The sequence below is a fragment of the Delphinus delphis genome, chromosome 19 (genome assembly GCF_949987515.2).
Source record: "Delphinus delphis chromosome 19, mDelDel1.2, whole genome shotgun sequence".
Taxonomy (NCBI): Eukaryota; Metazoa; Chordata; class Mammalia; order Artiodactyla; family Delphinidae; genus Delphinus; species Delphinus delphis.
The window spans coordinates 16,933,179-16,954,965 of NC_082701.1; the positions used below are offsets into that span (position 1 = coordinate 16,933,179).

At 38.6% G+C, this 21,787-nt stretch overlaps 1 protein-coding gene across 3 annotated transcripts in view; it reads left to right on the forward strand.

The window, feature by feature from the left end:
• The first annotated feature begins 3,587 nt into the window (after positions 1-3,587).
• Positions 3,588-21,787, forward strand: part of NSF (N-ethylmaleimide sensitive factor, vesicle fusing ATPase) — a 156,946-nt gene continuing 138,746 nt past the window's right edge. For all 3 annotated transcript variants that reach the window (XM_059997645.1, XM_059997644.1, XM_059997648.1), the window contains exon 1: positions 3,588-3,659. In XM_059997645.1, coding sequence (XP_059853628.1) covers positions 3,648-3,659 — 12 coding nt within the window. In that variant the 5' untranslated portion in view covers positions 3,588-3,647. The remainder of the gene's footprint in view (positions 3,660-21,787) is intronic.

Below are 21,787 nucleotides of genomic sequence, written 5' to 3' on the forward strand. Positions count from 1 at the left end.
AACACAGAAGAAATCTACTTCCCCCTAGTTAAGCATCACTGTTACAACCAGAATGTCCCAAAGTTACTCAGCCCCATTCTAATGGAGCACTTGTTAAGTGATGTTTAACTGGACGTAATGTGAACATATCAACAGAATTATATCCATGGGGTTTCCAAGACTTCGAATTGGGCCTCCACCTATAGATGCCCGATACCTAACAGGGAGCAACAGGTGATACCAAGTTTCACTACATAAAAGTCTGGAATCACTTCCTTGTCACTGACAGGAAACATAGTGTATTAGTCAGGGTTCTCCAGAGAAACAGAACCAACAGGATGTGTATATATAGAGAGATTTATTTTAAGAAATTGACTCATGTGATTGTGGAGGCTTGGCAAGTCCAAAAATCTGATGGGGGACGCTGGCAAGCTGGAGATTCAGGAAAGAGCTACAGTCCAAGTCCAAAGGCAGTCTGCTGGAGAATTCTCTCTTGCTCTGGGGAGATGAGCCTTTTGCTCAATTCAGGCCTTCAGTGGATTAGATGAGGCCTCATGGAGAGCAATCTGCTTTCCTCAAAGTCCATTGATTTACATGTAAATCTCATCCCAAAATACCCGCATGGCAACATCCAGAATAACATTTGACCAAGTATCTGGGCACCGGGGCCCAGCCAAGTTAACACATAAAATTAACCATCACAATGGGTCACAGAGTAGCTGTAATCAGCAAGAGCTGACCTTGGTCAAACCCTTACCCCTCTCCCCACGTGCCTCACTGTTCTTTATCCTGGGCACTGTTATCTCCATTTCATCATGTCGTCATCTTCTCTCCTCACCTTTCAGGTACCTAGTCCCCTTTTCCTCTCTTAGTCTATCCCTAGTCTCACCTCACCAACCTCCTCTACCCCGAAAAATCCCTCCAGACCTTAGAAAATGACCTTAGACATTTGCACTTTAGGTTAAATTTAAATCATTGTAAGGCTGTCTTACCTATTTTCTCATCACCGTGAGAGGAAAGTATATTAAGGATTTCAGGGATCAATGACAAACTGAAGGAGTTTCGTTTAGTTTTGCTTTTTGTTTTTTGAGGAGAGGAAAGACTGATTAAGTCACAGAAATCAAGACAAAGAGAGACAACCAGATTTTGCCAAAGACAGAAATCAGGTAAATTCCAGGTCTAGATAATTAGTGGATGGCCTTTCAGAATATCACCATTGGGGTAAATCAGCTCTTGCTATTTTCTGTCTTTCTTCCTCAGGATGGTCCAGATTGTAGTTGCTTGGGAGAGAGCATCTGATTGACTGAGCCTGGGTTCTGTGCTCCCTCCTAGGCCAGGGGACGGCAGGGTGCATTGACTGACAATGCTTTCAAGGCTGCATGAACCAGGGTAGCTGTGACCAGAAAAAAAGGGGAATGAATTTGGGGCAGCAAAAATATTTGTTATCTATCAACCATAACTGCAAGGATTGCTCAGAAGGGGATGCAGAATCAGTTCCACTCTCTTTCTAAGACAACCTTGAATATTAGAGCAAGGCACAGATGGGACGCACAGGCATGTGACAACCTGGGGTAATGTCTCCCCTCCAGCTGGATGCTAAGCACCTCAAGTGCAGCAGCTCATGTCTTCTTATGCTTTGGTAGACCCTGCAGAGGGCTGTGCACATGATTCTAATGAATTTATACCACTTGTGAGAGGATACAAAGAGTCCCTTATCGTGCAGAGATATGCTTGTAAGCTGACACAGTGGAACCTCTCCAGCATCCAGCAAACCTGTCTTTCCTACATGATAAACACTCCTCCTCGGTGTAGAGATTGAAGACATTTTCACCTGCAACCTAGTTTACCTAGCAAAACAAGACAACAAAGCAGTGGTAAATACGTTTGCTTATTCTCTGGCCTTGAAAATAACGTCAGATCATTGTACTGAGAGCCAATGTCATCTTCTGGATCTGGTAATTATTTGGGCAAAATCTCTTGATTTATAGATTCAAAGTATCAAAAAATGTAAGACAACCTGTTAAGCTCATCAAATTACACCTCTCACTTTCCAAGTAAGGAAACTGGGGCTCAGAGAGGTGAAGGGAGGTGGGGAGTTAGTGGCAGAGAAAGGAAAAGGATGAGAATCTTCCAACTCCCCAATCTATTTAAATTATTTTTATAGCTTTTCCAAGTTAATAGATCAGAGTTCAACTAGTTCCCTGTCCTTCCTGATAAACTCTCTGATCCATCGATGATTTAGTTAACATCTGATTTGTCCAACAGCACACTCTGGTTCTCAGGTACAGTGTGAGAGTTTACGAAACTTACCTGACCTTTTTCTTCTGTCCCCCTGCCCATCTTCAGGTCACTTATTGTTATTAGTTTTCCATTTTAAATCGCTAAAGCCTGCCCAGCTCTTCTAATTCTTTCTTTCCTTTCCTCATATTGGAAAAAACTATTTTTTTCTAATTAACTGTTGAAAAGGTAACACATCTGATCAATTTTTATTATTGTCTTGTGTAAATATAAAGAGAAATATAAGATAGTAGAAGCAATAAGATCATCAGAGACCCTATTTGGGAGAACCTCTCCTCTTGTAGAGAGCTGTTATTATTATTTATTCTGAGGAAATGGTATGGTAGAAAGGAAACATCAAGGTCAAAAAAAAAAAGGCCGAATTTAGGGCACAGTTTATTCAAATTCCACCGTGTATATATTGTCTAAAATGAACACTGGGAATTGACAAAAGTTGTTAGACACAAATTACCTTTATTAATAAATATATTTAATAATAAACTAATATATAAAGATATACAAACAGTCACAATTCACTTACACATTTGAGGAAAATCTTTTTTTTTTTTTTGGTACACGGGCCTCTCACCGCTGCGGCCCCTCCCGCTGCGGAGCACAGGCTCCGGCTCTGGACGCGCAGGCCCAGCGGCCATAGGCTCACGGGCCTACCCGCTCCGCAGCATGTGGGATTCTCCCGGACCGGGGCACGAACCCGCATCCCCCGCATCGGCAGGCGGACTCGCAACCACTACGCCACCAGGGAAGCCCCTGAAGAAAATCTTAACCTGAGTTCTCCAGGCTACACATAAGCTAAATGTAAATGCCAAGGCTCATCACTTTCAGGAGCTAGGAAACACATCCGCCTACAAACAAAAGCCTGAATTCACGCAGAACTTGAATTCAGAACCAACTACACATTACTGATCTTTCCAGGGGCGAAGGCCAGTAACCGCGCTGGGTGCTCTTACGTACATTTTCACACTTAAGTGGGTCTGGAAGCATAAAGTTAAAAGGCCATTAAAGGGCAGAGATAAGCAGGGGCTCAGTGATTAAAAGCATCAACGTCCTATACTTCCTATAAAGTCCGGCGCAAACGGCCAGTTGTGATGAGATTCGCAAAACGAGCTCTGGACAAAGTCGGCAGCAGACACGTGAAAGACCCAGAAGCCCCTCCGCCCCGGAAGCTCGCGTTCAAAATGGCGCCACCGCCCCGCCCGCCCCGGGCTGCCGTCGAGCCCGCGCGTGCACTGCAGGGCGGGGGCGGCGGGGCGCGTGCGCGGCGTCTAGACGGCTGCGCGCCTGCGCGAGAGCGGGCAGCGAGTGCGCGCGCGGCGGGGGCGGGCTCTTCAGAGCGCCGGGCTGCAGCGGCGGAGCCGGACGTGTCCGCGAAGATGGCGGGCCGGGTGAGTACAGTTCGAGGAGCCGCGGTTCGAGGCGGGGGTGCCTGGCTCACGGGTAACTGGAGGTCCAGACAGCCCCAGGGGAGGGGAATGAGCCTGAGCAAACGGGGCGGTGAAGGGGGGTGGCAGGCCAGAGAAGCTGGGAAGAGGGAGCGGTGGCAGGGGATTAGCCCTCCTCAGAAACTCCGTCCCCGTTAGAAGCTCGAGGGAGGAGACCACCTCGCTACCCGGGTCTCCTAGGTCTCCCTTAATCCTCCCTTTACATCCCTTGGGGCTTGTCCCCCTCTCTTCTCAAGCTAGCGGCAGGCTCGTGGCCGTCCCAGGCCGGTCTGAGGGCTCTAGGGGTTTCTCCGCACCCTCTTGCGAGGGCTTATTAGGTGCCGCCTCTGGAAAAACTGCGGGGGATCCGTCTGCTGCATTGGGGCGAGGGCTATGACAGGGACCAGAAGGAACCCATTTCTGGTTCTTCACAATAAAAGGTCTTGAGAAAGGAAGAGGGGGTGCAAATGACTTTTAGTGTTGAACCCCGGCCATCTGGGGGACGTGTCACTGCCGGCTCAGGCAGAAATGCCTTGAGCTTGGAGTGGGGATGGATTTGGAGTGTCGCGTTTTCCTTTTATGAATGACAGCCGTTTCGAATGCAGCAGGATATGTTGTAGTTTCAGGGTTTTAAATTTTACTTCCTCCTTTAGCCTCTGAGATCGCGGGGTAGTATGGGTTTGGCGAGGGGAGATAAGGCCTGTTCTGGCGTGTACTGCAGTGTGCGTTGAGCAAAAACCTCTCTGAGGGATGGATCCTGCCCAGAGATTACACTGGTCATAAACCTGGGGACGTTAACTGCGTCATTAGGGGATAAGGATGTGCTTGACTGATTTATTTCTACTGGAATGTTTGAATAAATTTGCATAGATTATGCATACACGCAAATGTTCTCCCTAAAGGAAATTGTTAAGTCGGGAGATTCTAGAGTGAGAAGAGACCTTAAAGGTCATATAATTAGGCCTGTTTCTCTTCTTTTCCCCGCAGCCTCTCCTTTTATCTACAGCTGCTCCAAATGTGCTTCAGATTCTCTTTCCCCCGCTTCTAAGGAGCCCCATTCCTCTATATTCACCTGCTCCCTCTTAACAAACTCAGGCTTCTCCCATCGTAAACCCTCCCTCCACTCCCACAGCTGTCACCTTTTCTCTTCCCACTTTACAGCTAGAAATCTTGTCTCCATTTATTTGTCTCCCATTTGCTTGCCACCTACCCACGCCTCAACCCACTGCAGCCTGATTTCTGGCCCTATCATCCCACTGAAACGTGCCCCTAAACTTAACTGACATTTTTCATTCCTTGTCTTACTTGATGCCTCAACAGCGTTGGACATTGTTGACCGTTGCCTCCTTCATGGAAAATGTTCTTCCCTTGGCTTCAGCCTCCCTCCTGTTTTTAGTCAGACTGCTCTTTTGCAGACTCACCCTCCTCTACTCTGTTATTCAGTGCAGATGTTCCTCAAGGCTGTCTCCTCACTCTGTTTTCTCCCCAGGCAATCTCTTCTAAGCCCATCTTCAACTACTATCTAGATGCCAACGATTCTCAGTATCTTACTCGCAGTGCAGACCTATCATTTAAGTTTCAGATCAGTATGTCAAACTGACTATTTAAAATCAAGGCACCTCAAACTCAACTTGTTCAAATTCAAACCCATGGTCTTAGCCCACCTAATTAGTATTTTTACAGGGTTTCTTATTTCAGTGAATGGCATCACAATGCATTCCACTTATATAAGCTGGAAACCTGAGGAGGGGGCGAGTGGGTCATTCTTTATACTTATGTCTCTTACCATATCCTCTGCCCTCAAGGAAAATTCATCACTGAGTTCTGTTTCCCCCCTCAGAAAAGGGTATTATTAATTATTAGGGCCAAAGAATCTGGGTTGGGCATTACTGCTTTAAACTGTATCCAAAACACCCACTGGACTAGTCACATGGGTTCTGTCATTTTAACATCCTAAAAATCTCTCCAATCTGTCAACCTCTCTACAACTTCATTTCCACCCCCTTTTCCCAAACTACTATCATTTCTGGCCTGGACTACTTCGGGAAGCTCCCGAGTGGCCTCCTTATGCCATTCACCACATTGATTATTCCCTCCCGTGCCCATTGCTACTTAAACCCCTCCCTCAGTAACAGTCATTACTTTTGGGAGAAGACTAAATCCTTAACTGGGCCTTGAAGGCCCTTTGTGGTTCTGCTCCTGCATCTCTACTCACTGCCTTACTCTCTATGCTCAGGTTATATAAGCCTTTCAGTTCCTTGAACCTCTTACCACAGGGTCTTTGCATGTGTGTTTCCTTTCTTTGTGATGTTCTGCTCCCAACCATTTACCTCTTACTCATAGATCACTCAGCTCCTCAAGGGAGGCCTGTTCTGATGATCCCCCACTAAGTCAGGATCCTTTGTTAATATGCTCTTGAAGAACTGAATTCCTTTCCTTAGATATTTATGTCTGTCATTTAAAATTTATTAGTGTGATTGCCTCTACCACTAGACTTTGCTTTCCATGAAAGCAGAGACCATGTTAGTTTTTTACTTACTATCATCAGTGCTTTGCACCTGCCTGGGGCCTAGGGTTAGTGCTTTGGGTACCATTGCTTAGCTACAAATGTATCTCATTTAATCATGACAAAACCACCCTGCAAGATAGGTAGTATTAACTTTGTTTTACTCAGAGAGAGGGACTTAGTAACTTGCCAGGTTCACAGCCAGCAAGAAGCAGGATTAGCATTTGAATTCAGGTCAGTTCATCAACTTAGTTGCAAGAGTATAAAGAAGAGTAGATTTACTTTACCTAGAACTTACCTGCTGTCAAAGTTTAATTTTGAAAAACTACCTTCTATCTTTCGGAAAATTTAAGCACCTTTGGCCCATCTTGAGTGGTCTTATCTTTTCTTCCTATAGCCATAATTGTCTAACAACTACCTATCCATGTTTAACAAATACAGTCAGCCTTGTTGTAATTCTCTTTTTATGGGAGAAAAGCTATTTTGAGTTTTTACTGCTTTTGATTGGTTTAGTTAATTTTGGCATTCTGACATCAGCTTGTAAACAGTATTTATGTTCACTCTGTTATTGAAGATTTGTATCAGTGTTGCTGATGATAGCATTAGTAACCTGTGTATCTTGGCCTTTGCTTTTCCTGACCAAAAAAGAAAGCATCATATTTAGTCCATCTGGGAAACTGAAGAATAAACTGTGTGATGTTATTCAATATAGCATCTAGGTCATCAGAAATTGGTTAATCCCTAAAATACTTTGAAGCCCCTAATCTCAAAACTAAAGAACCTAAAAGAAAATAATTTTTGTCATTATTGTTTTAGTGTATTTATTATATGAGAAAAATATGGAATGACAAGTTGGATACATTTTATAACACGATCAATTAATTTAAACGTATCTGGTTCCTTTTGGCCTTTCAAAAGATTCAATTAGGTAATAGGTTTTTCTCAGCTGTTTTAAATTTTTGCTAGTAATAAATCAGATTCTAAAGTTATAATTCTTATTACTTACATTGACTATAGACTCTTATTTATAAAAGACCTCCACGTACAGATGGCTGCCACTGCCCTAGGCCTCCACACCGTCTTTCAGAACTCTCGTGCTGCAATTGCTCTGGAATCAGGGAATCAGAAGCAGAGGAAAGAATCTGAAATGTAGCCTTAATAGCTGAGGAGAGCTGACTCTAGGCAGGGAGAAGCTCCTTAGTAAAGCTTCTCTGTTTGGTGTTGCTTTCCAGACCCCTTAGACTACCGCTGTCACCCCACTCCTGAAGAAAAAGGAAAGAGAAGAAGATAGGCTTTCCACAGTGCCTGAACTTTTTTGTACTCTCTCTTTTAAAATTGCCAGAAATCTCACTTACTGGAAATTTAGCAGTCCCTTTCTGAAAATACACATACATTAATGAAAATAAAACCAAGGGATTGTTTTCTTCATAAATTCTTACATCTAGTGGAGGTAATTTGTTTTAAGAAATAGGAGTAAGATGATGTTAAATAGGAATCTAAGAGAGGGAACACTCTTAGCTGTTGAAAGGGGTTTAGAAGGATGTTAGAGGTAAGTTTTACCTAATCTGGCTGTTTGTCTAGGTCAGGCTAGTATATTTAGTATCAGTATATTGAAAAAGTTTTTGTAACCTAGTCCAGAAACCTAACCATTTATAACATTTTTATGGGTGAATGACATCTTTACCAAATAACCAACCTTCAGATTGGAACACAAGTCCTAGATTGGGGACAGCTCATGGGCAGTACCACAAGTCAAAACAAATAATATAAAATGTTTTGTAGTCCCATTTCCTAAAAAAGAGTTTTACTGTCCGGAACATATCAGCTCTCTGCAATCTTGTATGCAGTAGTTATTGCTTTTGTGTATCACTCTAGTGGAGATTTTATAAAGTATGTTCAAATGCAATACATTTTAGAAAATAAAATTGAACTCTTTAAGCACTATCAACTAGCTCCTTTCTGAAACCCAGAGGAATTTATGCTTAAGATGGATGTATTCTTTTTTCAGGTATTTAAGTAAGGGTGCAAAGGTGTAAGGTGAAAGTATATTATTTTACTATTGAAAATTCTTGAATTGTTAGAGCAGTGAATCCTTGGAAACAGCTACATTGGCAATACACTAGTCACTTGCTATAAGGCTGTTCTTAAGGGTCCATACTCTGGGTATGTGTATAGGTAAAAATCTCTTAATGAGGTCCTTTATCCTACTTCAGTATTAATGCCCTTGAATGGGCTCTGAGACCTACCTTACACTGCCTTCAATTTCCTAGTGATTTAAACTCATTTTCAACTTATTTTTTTTATGATGCAAACTAAATATTCCTTGTGTGACTATAACTATTTCTAGCTCTATGCACTTTAAACAAGAATAATTCATATGCGCCTTAAGAGATTTCAAGCATGATGAAAAGTACAGAAAATAGTATAACATACATATATCTATGTGCCCATCATCCAGATTGTGTCTACATATTGTGATATTTGCTTTGTATCTTTTAGAAATAAAACCTTATAGATCCAGTTGAATCCCCTTTGTATCCCTTCTTTTTATAAAAAATTTATTTTATTTATTTAGTTTTGGCTACGTTGGGTCTTCGTTGCTGTGCGCGGGCTTTTTCTAGTTGCGGCCAGCAGGGGCTACTCTTCGTTGCGGTGCACGTGCTTCTCATTGCGGTGGCTTCTCTTGTTGCAGAGCACAGGCTTTAGGCGCATTGGCTTCCATAGTTGTGGCACGAGGGCTCAGTAGTTGTGGCTCGCGGGCTCTAGAGTGCAGGCTCAGTAGTTGTGGCGCCTGGGCTTAGTTGCTCCGCGGTATGTGGGATCTTCCCGGACCAGGGATTGAATCCATGTCCCCTGCATTGGCAGGCAGATTCTTAACCACTGCACCACCAGGGAAGTTTACATACTGTGAAATTTGCTCTATATCTTTTAACTTTTAGAAATAAAACCTTATAGATTCAATTGAATCCCCTTTGTATCCCTTCTTGATTCCACTGACCTTTTCCAGAAGTAACCACTACCCTAAAGTTGGTATAAATCCTTTCTGTTCACATCTACGTATGTTTGTGCCCATAACTAATATATTGCTTTTTGTGTTTTAAAAATGTATATAGTGGTGTCATAATGTATATTTCCTTCTACAGCGTGCATTTTTTCATTTAAAATTGTGATTGAGATTTAGTCATGTTGAAATTACGTAGAGCTAGTTAATTCTGTTTATTGTGTAGTATTCTATTTTGTAAATATACCACAATTATCTGTTTTCTTATCAGAGGACAATTTAGGTGGTTTTCAATTTTATTTCTCCTGGTGCACACATTCTTGTATATGTCTCCTTACATATGAGTGTAACAGTTTCTTTAAGGTATATGTCTAGAGACGTGGACATGTACCCTATGTAGAATAGCTACATAGAATTGCTGGGTAATCAGTGACCTTTATCTTTACCTAGTTATAACAGTTTGCAGTCTTACCAGCAGTATATGAGTACCTGATACTCATGTCCTCTCCAGCACTTAATATTGCAGACATTTTAATTTTTACAATATGATAGGGGTAAAATAATATTGTTTAAATTTGCATTTTTTTCCTGATTACTAGTGAGATTGAGCATTCTTCATATTGGTCTTCGGAGTTTCCTCTTCTGTGAATTACGTTTGCATATCCTTTGCCCATTTTTTTTCTTTTGGGCTGTTCAGTGGTGATCTGTTCATGTTTGCAGTGTTTTAGATTTAAATTTTATTTTAGTTATAACTACCCATTTTTTTAAACCTCTATAAGTAGTGTACTTGTATGTTTTAAAACAGATCGTTTCCCACTTTGAAATTAGAAAGATTTTCTTTTAAAAGGTTTTGGTGTTTGATTCATCTGGAATTTATTTTTGTGTTTGGTGTGAATTAGGAAGCTAATTTTATCTTTTCCATATGTATAACCAGTTGTCCCAATGTCATGTATTGACTCCATCCTTTTTCCCACTGATTTGTAATGCTACCTCTGTTTTATATCCACTGTAAGTCTAGACTCTATCCTGTTTCATTATTTTGTTTGTCTATATGTGCACCAATACCACTGTTTTAATTACCATAGCTTTAAAATTATTCTTGCTATCTGGTAGTGTTAGTTCCCCTCATTTTTCTTCATTTGGCATTTCTTGCCCTTTCCATATGAAGTTTATGAGCAACTTAATCCCTCCTTTAAAAAAAATTTTATATTTATCTTTTGCCATTGATTTACATTTTTCTTTATAGTATTTTATACGGGCAGATACAAAGATCATTTCAATAAAATTTAGCTGAATTACTCTAGGAAGCTGATAAGCTGATTTTCTTCCCTCCCTCCTTTCTTTCCTGTTTTTTTTTGCCATTAAGCAAAAAGTGCTAATAATTTATTGCAACTTTGTGCCCTATAGATTTGCAATCAGATGAATTAGCATTAGCTGTTAATGAGTAATGCAGGGTGTTTTGGTCCTTTGCTAAATTCGGAATGAAGTGCTAAAATTCTGATGTATTTTGTACTAGCTATGTAGATCTTTGGTAATGGAGAAAATAGGAAAATTATTAAAGTAAGAAATAAGTTGTCATTTTTGAAACCCAACATTCACTTCTTTATAAAATCACTAAATATTAAAGAGAATTTTAGGATTTCACTGATGGATTATTATTTTTTAATTTGTTATTAATTTATTTTTGACCAAGTGGCTTATGGGATCTTAGTTCCCCCATGAGGGATTGAACCCGGGTCCTCGGCAGTGAAAGCGCAGAGTCCTAACCACTGGAGCGCCAGGGAATTCCCATCGCTGGTGGATTTTTTAAAAGTGTAAAGTGTTTTTAGTGTTATGGGCATATGAGCAAACATTTTCTTACTTGGTTTGACAAGCAATGAAAATAAAACTTATCACTAATTCTGGGTCTTCCAAAAAAAATCTGAGTGCGGAGATTAAAACGATTTAGTTATCCTAGTTACTTTTCTCCTAGAGAATAATATTGACAAAATTTTTTGAGATGATAGCAGACTTAGATCCCACTGTTTAGAACAAAGCCTGGCATGAAAGTGTTATTTAGTAAATGATTGTTGAATGGGGGAATGTTTATTTCTGTATACCTTAGTAAATTATCATTTTGGACAGTGTCTGTAGTTGGATTTTAATGTTATGTTCTCTGCCAACTATTGAATACTGTTGTTTATTCTGTTATCCAAGTCATTAATATAGCATAGATCTAACTTTAAATAGCTGCTGGCCTCCGATACAGTCCTTTTCTCGATCTGCAGATATTGAGTCTGATAACTTTTTTGTTTATATAGACTTCCAATCAATTTACTACTTATAAAGCATCAAAATAAACTTAACTATAAAGTTTTACCAAGTTAAAGGATGAAATGGACCAAGAGCATTATTGAAGTCTCTTTTCCGTATTTTCTTCTCTTCTATTATAGAAGGAAATGAACCTGCCATTATTTCTGTTTTTATGAAGTTTATTTCTCTTAGTGCAATGATTCCCAAAGTGGAATCTGCAGACCAGCTAATCAGCATCACCTGAGAACTTGTTAAAAGTGCAGATTCTCTTACCCCACAGAGGTTGATTAAATTAGAAATACTGGAGGTGGGGCCCTTGCAATCCCTTAACAGTTCTGAAGATGGTGTATGCTAAAGTTGAGGACCATTGACTTAGGATTTTGAGCTCTCCAATTTACTTTAACAAATTGTTCGAGATTTTTTTCTCCAGATTTCCTTCCAAATGTATACTCAACCTTGTTATTTCTAGATTTCAGCGTTATTGTCTTACCTTTCCTTTAATACCTTCTTCACCTGTATCCAATTTTCAGACGTTTAAGAAAGCGTAAGTTATTTCGTGTAGCATGGAGAATTAGGTACCTTGACAGACCTTTCCATGGAAAATATTTGCAATGCTAGATAGCATGGTAATTACAGTTAATTAAAAGATGTTGTATTCTTGAAATTTGCTAAGACAGCAGATCTTTCTTTTTCTTTCTTTTTTTTTTGGCCGTGCTGGGTGGCTTGTGGGGTCTTAGTTCCTGACAAGGGATCGAACCTGCGCTGCCTGTGTTGGAAGCGTGGAGTCTTAACCACTGGACCGCCAAAGAAGTGTGCTAAGACAGTAGATCTTAAGTGTTCTTACCATACACACACACACAGAAGTAACTTTGTGAGGTGATGGATATGTTTATTAGCTTGTTGTGGTAATCATTACACAAGATATACTTATATCAAAACATCACTTTGTATACCTTAGGCAAAATTCCCTAAGGTTGAGCGTGTGCATGTACGCTTGTGATCCAGCAGTTCTTCTGGAGTGGGTGTATGTGGGGGTGGGGGTGGGAGTATAGCTATCCAATTGAAATGCATACATATATTATTCAAAAGACATGTAATGTTATTAGCGACAGTATTCATAATTAAAAACTGGAAACAACTCATGGATAAATAATGGTGGTATATTCATATAATTATATATTGTAAAAAGCAAGGAAAATGAACTATTGCTACATGCAACAAAATGGATGAGTGTTAACAATCATAATATTGATGGGTAGAAGTCACACACAAAATAATACAAGCTATATGATTCCATTTATATAAAGTTTTCAACAGGCTAAACTCTGATTTCTATCTCTGGTGGTAGAAACAAGATAGCAGTTATCTGTGGTTGGGGGTGAAGAGCTAGTGGTAAGGAGGGGGCAGTATGGGATGTTGGTAATGTTCTCTTTCTTTAACTGGGTGTTGGTTACTCTGGGTGTGTTCACTTTGCAGCAATTCTTTGAGCCAAACACAATGTGTGTACTTTTCTGTATCTGTGTTTTCTTTAATAAAAAGTTGATTTAAAGAAGTGGTAATGTTTTTTTCCTTAAACTAGGTGGTAGGAACATGGTGATTGTTTCTTGGTATTTTATATCTTACGTTTTTAATAAATATTTTATTTTTATTCAGTATTCAAAAAATATAAAAAGTAGCCACTACTTCATTGTTAATTGAACATCTCCTGCACAGAGCACAGTGCCTGGAACATTATAGGTATTCATTAAATATTTGTTCCATTGAACAAACGTAGGGTAGTAATTCCTTTTTGCCTTCCGACAGCCAATCTTTTACTCAATTATTGATAAATAATTATTTCTAAATAACCAAAAAATATAAATAATACCATTATATTATTCTTATACTATCAAGCTGAGTTTATTAAACAGAGAAACCTCTCAGTATTACAGGCACTTGCATCATGAATTATTAGCATGTTTAATTATAGTGACTCAGATTAACATCAGCAATTTAGATTAATATGGATGTAAATCAATAGATTTTGCAGCTTTGAAGATGTGAAATTTAGTAGACTTTCTAATATTTTCGGGTATCTCACTTTTTTCTTTCTTTTTTTTTTTCTGAACAACTGAAATCACAGCTAACTTTTTCTACTGAAACTTGTGTTCCACCTTCTGTACCATGCTGCCTCTTGCTTCTTGCCTGTCTTGCATCTCTAACTTTCTACTTTCCTGAATGCCCTGTGTCTCGCTAAGGGAAGAGCCCAGAGCTGTGGGACTTAGGGGTTGGGACTGGGGAGAGGCTCTAAGGCCTGGGATCCTTGTTCTGATTCCTTCTGCAAAAATTCTTCTCTCCTTCTTCACCCTTCAAAAGAACGTAGGTGCCAAACTTTCATCAGGATGTTGGGAATAAAAAAAAAAAAAAAGCTTCACAAATATTGTTTTGATTTCTTTAAGAACATTTGGAGTAAACTTTTCAGAGTAAGAACACTAAGTTACTAAATAAGAATATCTTAAATTGAATGAATGGTATTTTACAGTTTTGAAAACACCTTCACAGATCCTTTCTTGTTAGACTCTCAGAGCAACCTTATGAGTTGGCACTCTCAAAATTCAGTTCAACAAATATATTTCAACTAACACAGAAACCCTCAGCTAACATCATACTTACTGGTGAACACTGAAAGCTTTCCCCTTTAAGATCAGGAACAAGATAAGGATGTCTGCTGTCTTACACTTCTATTCAACACTATTTTGGAGGTTCTAGATAGGGCAGTTAAGTAAAAGAGTAAAAAAGGCATTCAAATTAGAAAGAAAGAAAATTATATCTATATACAGATGAAAGAATTTACAAGAAAAAAACGTAGAGCTAAAAAATGAATCCCATAAAGTTGCAGGATACAAGATCAATGTACAAAAATCAGTTGCATTTCTATACACTAGCAATGAACAATTTGAAAATAAAATTAAGAAAACAGTTCCATTTACAATAGCATCAAAAAGAACAAAATACCTATGACTAAGTTTAACCAAAGAATTGTAAGATTTGTACACTGAAAACTATAAAACACATTGAAAGAAATTAAAGATCTAAATACATGGAAAGACATCTTCTTAGAAGGAAACGTAGATGAAAATCTGTTCATGGATCGGAATACTCCCAAAATTGATCTATAAATTCAGTGCAGCCTCTTTCAAAATTCCAACTGCTTTGTTCCCAGAAGTGGACAAGCTGATCCTAAAATTCATATGGAGTTGCAAAGCCATTTTAGCCACAACAATTTGAAAAAGAAAAAGAAGAGTAAAGTTGGAGGACACACTTCCTGATTTCAAAACTTATTATAAAGTACAGTAATCAAGATGATATGGCACTGGCCTAAGGATAGTCACATAGTCATGTAAACCAGTGGAATAGAATTGAGAGTCCAGAAGAAAACCATACATTTATGGTTAATTGATTTTCAACAGAGGGCCAAGACCATTCAGTGGGGAAAGAATAGTCTTTTTAACAAGTGATGCTGAGACAACTGGATATCTACATGCAAAAGAATGAACCTAGACCCTTACCTCACACCACATACAAACATGAACTCAGAATGGGTCAAAGATCTAAATCTATAAAATTCTTAGAAGGAAACAAAGGTGAAAATCTGCATGACCTTGCATTAAACAGTGATTTTTTAAAAAAAGATACGACACAAAAAGCACAAGCACCAAAGGGAAAAATAGATAAATTAGATTTCATCAAAATTTAAAATTATCATGCATCAAGAAAGTGAAGAGACAACCCACAGAATGGGAGAAAATATTTATAAATCATATGTCTGATAATGGTCTAGTATCCAGAATGTATAAAGAACCGTTACAACTCAACAATAAAAAGAAACTCTATTTTAAAATGGGCAGAGGATTTGAATAGATATTTCTCCAAAAAAGATGTGAAAATGACTAATAAGCACATGAAAAGATGTTCAGCATCATAGTCATTAGAGAAATATAAATCAAATCCCACAATGGGATACTACCTCACACCCACTAGGATGGCTATAGTTAAAAAAAAAAAAAGTGTTGGTGACAGTGTAGAGAAGTTGGGACCCTCATACAGTGTTGGTGGAAATGTAAAATGGAGCAGCCATTGTGGGAAACAGTTCGGCAGTTCTTCAAAAAGTTAAACATAGAATGATCCAGCAATTCTCCTAGCTATATAACCAAGTGAGTTGAAAATATATGTTCATACATAAACTTGTACATGAATGTTCATAGCAGCATTATTCATAATAGCCAAAACGTGAAATAACCCAATGTCCATCAGCTAATGAATAGATAAAACAAATGTGGGTTATCCGTACAGTGGAATATGATCACAAAAAGGAATGGAGTGCTGTCACTTGCTACAACATAGATGATCTTGAAAATATTATGCTAATTGAAAGAAGCAATCACAAAGATGACAGATTGTATGATTCTATTTATATGAAATGTTCAGAATAGGCAAATTCATAGAAAGAGAATGTAGATTAGTGGTTGCCAAGGGATGAGGCAGGGGAGAATGGGGATTAAATAGCTAATAGGTACAGGGTTTCTTTCTGGAGTGCTAGAAATGTTCTGGAATTAGATAGTGGTGATAATTGCACAATGTAGTGAATATACTAAAAATCACCGAAGTGTACACTTTAAAGTGATGAATTTTATGTTATATGAACTTGTCTTAGTCTGTTTGGGCTGCTGTAACAAAATACCAGAGACTGGGTAGCTTATAAACAACAGAAATTTATTTCTCACAGTTTTAGAGACTGGAAGTCCAAGATCAGGGTGCCAGCATGGTTGAGTGAGGGCCCTCTTCTGGGTCACAGACTTCTCATTGTATCCTCACCTGCTGGAAGGGACAAGCTAGTTCTCTGGGCCCTCTTTTATAAAGGTACTAATTCCATTCATGGGGGTTCTTGACCTACTCACCTCCCAAAGGCCTCACCTTCTAATACCATCGCCTTGGGCATTAGGTTGTCAACGTATGGATTTTGGGAAGACAAACATCAAACCATAGCAGAAGTGTATCTCAAAAAATGCTAATAAACACTTCAACTAACGTTGCATATACTGGGTGGCACAGGCATGCCAGAGCTTAGAATAGTGGTACTCAACTAAGTAGTTTAAGGCAGCTGGTGATAAGTAGTGATAAGACTGTTGGAGAAGCACAAATAATAGAGATATGGGAGATACCCAGTCTTACTAGGAACCAAACAAAGAGTTGTATAGACTTGGCTTTGTAAGATGGGTAAGATTCCATAGGTGGAAGGGGTTTGGAATAGGAAATTCAGGCAAAAGGGGTAGTATAAAACAAAGATATGGAGTTAGGAATATGAAGTATCAATACATGGGCTTTATTATTTAGGAATCACATTTTTAGTTTTAGGTCATGTCTGGTGGCAGACAGAAGATTGAATTGGAGAAGAGAAATTAGAGTCAGAGAAACCAATCAGGTTATTGCAGTTTTTTTAGGAGAGAGGTGATGTTGGCTGAAATAGATCAACAGTTGTGAGGATGGAAGGGAGGAATCAAATGCAAGTTACAGTGCAGAAGTAGAATTAATAGGTCTTGGCCCCAATTTATGTATGTGTGTGCACGTGCGTGAGTGTATTGGATGGTGAAGGGGAGAATGACCTTGAAATTGTGAATTTGAATGAATTGAAAGGTTAATGATGACGTTAGGACAGCCAGAGAAACAAATTAAAATGAATACTGAGGAGAGGGAGATACCCCTGAATTTCTCAATTAGAAAGGCATTGGTGACTTGGAAGAGCCATTGCAGTAAAGTAGTTGCTGGAGAGGATTTCAAAGAAGATTGCCAGAGGATGAGAAGATGGGAGGCAAGGAAGGAGACTTGAGAAATTTGGTTGTAAAGTGAAGAGAGAAAGGTTGATAATTTGAGGTAAGAGAATTAAGGAACTTTTGCTTTTTAAGTCACTATGAGGGGTGTGGACCTGCCTCTGGAATGAGAGAGGCTTACTGTCAGTGACCCAAGAGGCGAAAGACCAAAGGCTGCATAGGCGGGTTGCCATCAAACCTACAGATGAGGGATTCTACCTCCTTATACATTTGAGATACGTGCCTTAAGATGCTTCTGTAAGGTTAAGAATAGAATGCTGTGATCCTTGAATGTGACCAAATGGAGCTACAGTACGAGCTTGAATCAAATTAGAGGTAGCTATAGGATTAAAACACACAATCTTTAGTTTATTCACTTTAAAATTAGATTTTTTTATCTTCTAAGTATACAAAATTCAGAATGAGTCATATTTTAAAAATCATTTAGAGAGAAGTAATTTTCCTATGAGAAAACAAAAATGTTAGCTAGAGCGAGGGCCGGGTGTTTGCAGGTGTGTAAAGCTTTTAAAACAGCGCCTGGCGTGTAATAAGCTCTCAAAACACATTAGCTGTTATTATTGACTCTCCTCCAGTCCAGCCACCAAGTGGATAATCATTCGCCTCAGTGCCATTTATTGAGTAGTTCAGCTTTCCTCTACTGATTCTAAATCTCACATATCAAGTTCTCACCTGGTTCTATTTCTGGATTGTTTGTTCTACTCCATTGAACTGTTTCTGTACTAATACTACAATACATTGTTTTATTTTAATTTTATTTTTAGGTTTTTTTTTTGGCCACGGGATCTTAGTTCCCCAACCAGGGATTGAACCCCGGCCCTCGGCAGTGAAAGCGTGGAGCCTAACCACTGGACTACCAGGGAATTCCACTAAATTGTTTTAATTACTGTGTACAGCGTGTTTTGATGTCTAGTAGGGCCAGTCTCATTCTTTGTGAAATTTTTCTTGGCTACTTTCACAAATTAAAAAAAAATTTTGTTCCCTTCTCATTTTGCCTATTACATTTATAAAACTTTGCCAGTTACAGTTTAGATTGAATTTGCTGAAGTTCCATTGGATTTTCTTATAATTACATTAAGTTTATAGGTTAATTTGGAGTTGATGATATCCTTACAGTATTAAGTCATTGCATAGAATGACATCATATATCTCTACATTTACTTGGATATTCTTTTTTTTTTTTTTTTTTTTTTTGCGGTACGCAGGCCTCTCACTGTTGTGGCCTCTCCCGTTGCGGAGCACAGGCTCTGGATGCGCGGGCTCAGCGGCCATGGCTCACGGGCCCAGCCACTCCACGGCATGTGGGATCTTCCCAGACCGGGGCACGAACCTGTGTCCCCTGCATCGGCAGGCGGACTCTCAACCAATGCGCCACCAGGGAAGCCCTACCAATTTTTTAATTCCACAAATATTTATTGAGTGTCTATTACGTGCTAACTATTGTACCAAGTACTTCTCCAAATTTTAAAGTAATGTATTTTGAGGCATTAATGAATGTTCCCAAGTTAATGCAGTCTTGGAGAGGAAATTATTTATTCACAGAGCCAAGGATTTAGTTAACTGGCTTATGACTTGGTGTTCATTTTGATGCTCAGTCATTGGTTAATCTGCCCAGTATAAATAAAATTTTAACTCTTTGTATATCTATCAAAAGATTCTGTGTTTCAGACCATATCTTGTAATTTCTTACAGAGTTTATTAAAAAGTATGTTTTCTTAATTTATATACAAAAATCTTTGCCACACTGTAGTCAAAGAGAATTAGATTTAACCTACATGGTTTAATTATGAAGAAAAAACACACATAAGCAAATTATGAGACCATGTCTTATATTTCATGAATAATGACAGTGTCCTTTTATTAAGCATGTCCTTCCAGTTATTTTCCTAATGTGTGAGGTCATCACTGTCTATGCAGAAACAGAGGTCTGAAATGAAATATACCATCAATTAACTTTAATACAAAAATTTTAATTTGGGTAGTAAAATAGCAGCTATCTATATTTTTTAACTTGGAAAATGCAGAAAGGAAGAAAATAAATCACTCATAGTCCCATTGTCCAATCACAATTGTTTTTTACATTTTGGTGTGTTTTTATTTTTAATTTATTTATTTATTTTTGCGGTACGCGGGCCTCTCACTGTTGTGGCCTCTCCCGTTTCGGAGCACAGGCTCACGGCCCTAGCCACTCCGCGGCATGTGGGATCCTCCCGGACCGGGGCACGAACTGGCGTCCCCTGGATCGGCAGGCGGACTCTCAACCACTGCGCCACCAGGGAAGCCCTGGTGTGTTTTTATTTAATTTCTTTGCTATATTTAAAAAAATAAAACTATAAAGTAAAATTTATATATATATATGTATATATATACATGTATACATATACTATCCTGTGATTTGAATATTATGAGGATATGATATTTAATTAAGTGGATATGTTTTAGTTTTCATTGACCATCACTTTGAAATAGGACTTTTAGTTTGCTTCTAATTCATCACCGTTAAAGTAATCCTGTAGAGGACAACTTTGTACATAAAAGTTCTCTATATTTAAAATTATTTTCCTAAGATAAGGGTTATTTATTGTAAAAAACAGTTTATTGTAAAAAACAGTTCCAACCATTCAGAATTGTGAAAAGCGAAGGTGTTTCATTTATACCTTCTTGTTTCACCTCAGTGGTAACTAATTTAGTGTGTATCTTTTTTATTAAAAACTTACTCTACATGCTATTTTATTTCTTTTTTAAAACTTAATTCTATATTGTGGACATTTCCCTTGTCAGTACATACAGAGGTACCTTGACCTTTTAAATGGCTGCATAGTTGTGATACTTTTAACCATGCGCCTATTCACGGCATTTATTTAGCTTTAGACTGTGATTTTTTTTTATTACAAATAATTCTTTACTGAATATCTCTGTGATGGTCATAATAATAGCTGAGATTTATTATTTACTCTATATCAAGTGAATAAGAATACTTCATTTAATTCTCTTGTGTATGTTTGGGTGGTTGTGCATTTATTCCTATGTCCTCCTGTTTCCATTCCTGCCCATAGGGAGAGTAGAACTTTAGATCAAATTCCCTTGCGTCTTAGTGGAAGAATTATTACAGGGAAAACAAACAATCTTACTTTTCTCAGGAGGAAGAATTGCCAATCTGATGGTTAGTATGGGACATTCATGCCAGGAGTTGTAGGTTTTATACTTCCTCTTTTCACATCCTGTGCCCAGGACTAGCAGGCCAATATGGTCAGCAACCTTAGACTGGCCTTTAGAGGTAGATCTGGCCATTCTCCTAGTTCTGTTTATTCCTACAGCTTGGATGAGGACTGGTTGGGGAGAGAACTGAATCTGTTCTGCAGACCTAGTTGGCTTTCTTTTCCAGTAGGCCTACCTGAGTACAGATGTACCAAGGTCTAGGTCTTTGTTGCATGTGTGTATGTACCTTGTACCTAAACTATGTTTTCTAGTTTGAACATTTATACTGTCTTTACATGGGAATTATTGGTGATTGCCCAGCCATTAAAAAATCAGACCATCACTTCTCAACTTTATTGAGGTATAACCTATATACAATAAAATACAATCAAGACATAGAACATTTCTGTTATCTCAAAAAATTACTTCATGCTTTTCTGCTGTTCATTTCACCCCGGCCCCAGGCAATCACTGATTGTGTGTGTGTGTGTGGTTGTTACTCTAGATTAATTTTGCTTCTTCTATGATTTCATGTAATTACAAGGTGATGCAAAAGAGTTCATCCTATATTATGTAAGCATCTGGCTTTACTTGGCATTATGTTTTTGAGGTTTACTCATGTTGTTGCATATATCAGTAGGTAGTTTCTTTTTAATTGCTGGGTAGTGTTCCATTGTATGGCTGTGCCACAATTTGTTTATCCATTCAACTGTTGGTAGATCTTCGTGTTATTTCAGCTTTTGACTATTATGAATAAAGTTGCTGTGACCGTTTGTGTACTAGTCGTTGTGTGGCTGTATGTTTTCATTTCTCTTTGCTTAAAACCTAGGGGTAGATCTGCTGGGTCACATTAACCTTATAAGAAACTGCATTACATCTTTGCCACTATTTAGTGCTGTCAGCCTTTTATATTTTCCTTTGTGTTTTTTTTTTCCCCTCAAAAAACCAAAATGGGAGCTCAGGTTTTTTTTTCTTTTTCAATATAAGTTTGGAAAGGAATTTTAAGGCCCTAAGGGATGTCACCTATGTGAATAGTTACTGATTTGAGATGGATAATGTGAAGGGTATCCCTCCATGCTCTTTGCAAGATTACTATAGGACACACAAATTTAGCTTATTTCTGTCCATCACTTCTAGTCCCACAGGACGTCACAATTTTAATAGAAATTATTATTTCAGGAGTTTATAGCAGAGTGGTTCCATAGGCCTGAAGACACGGATTACTGATGGC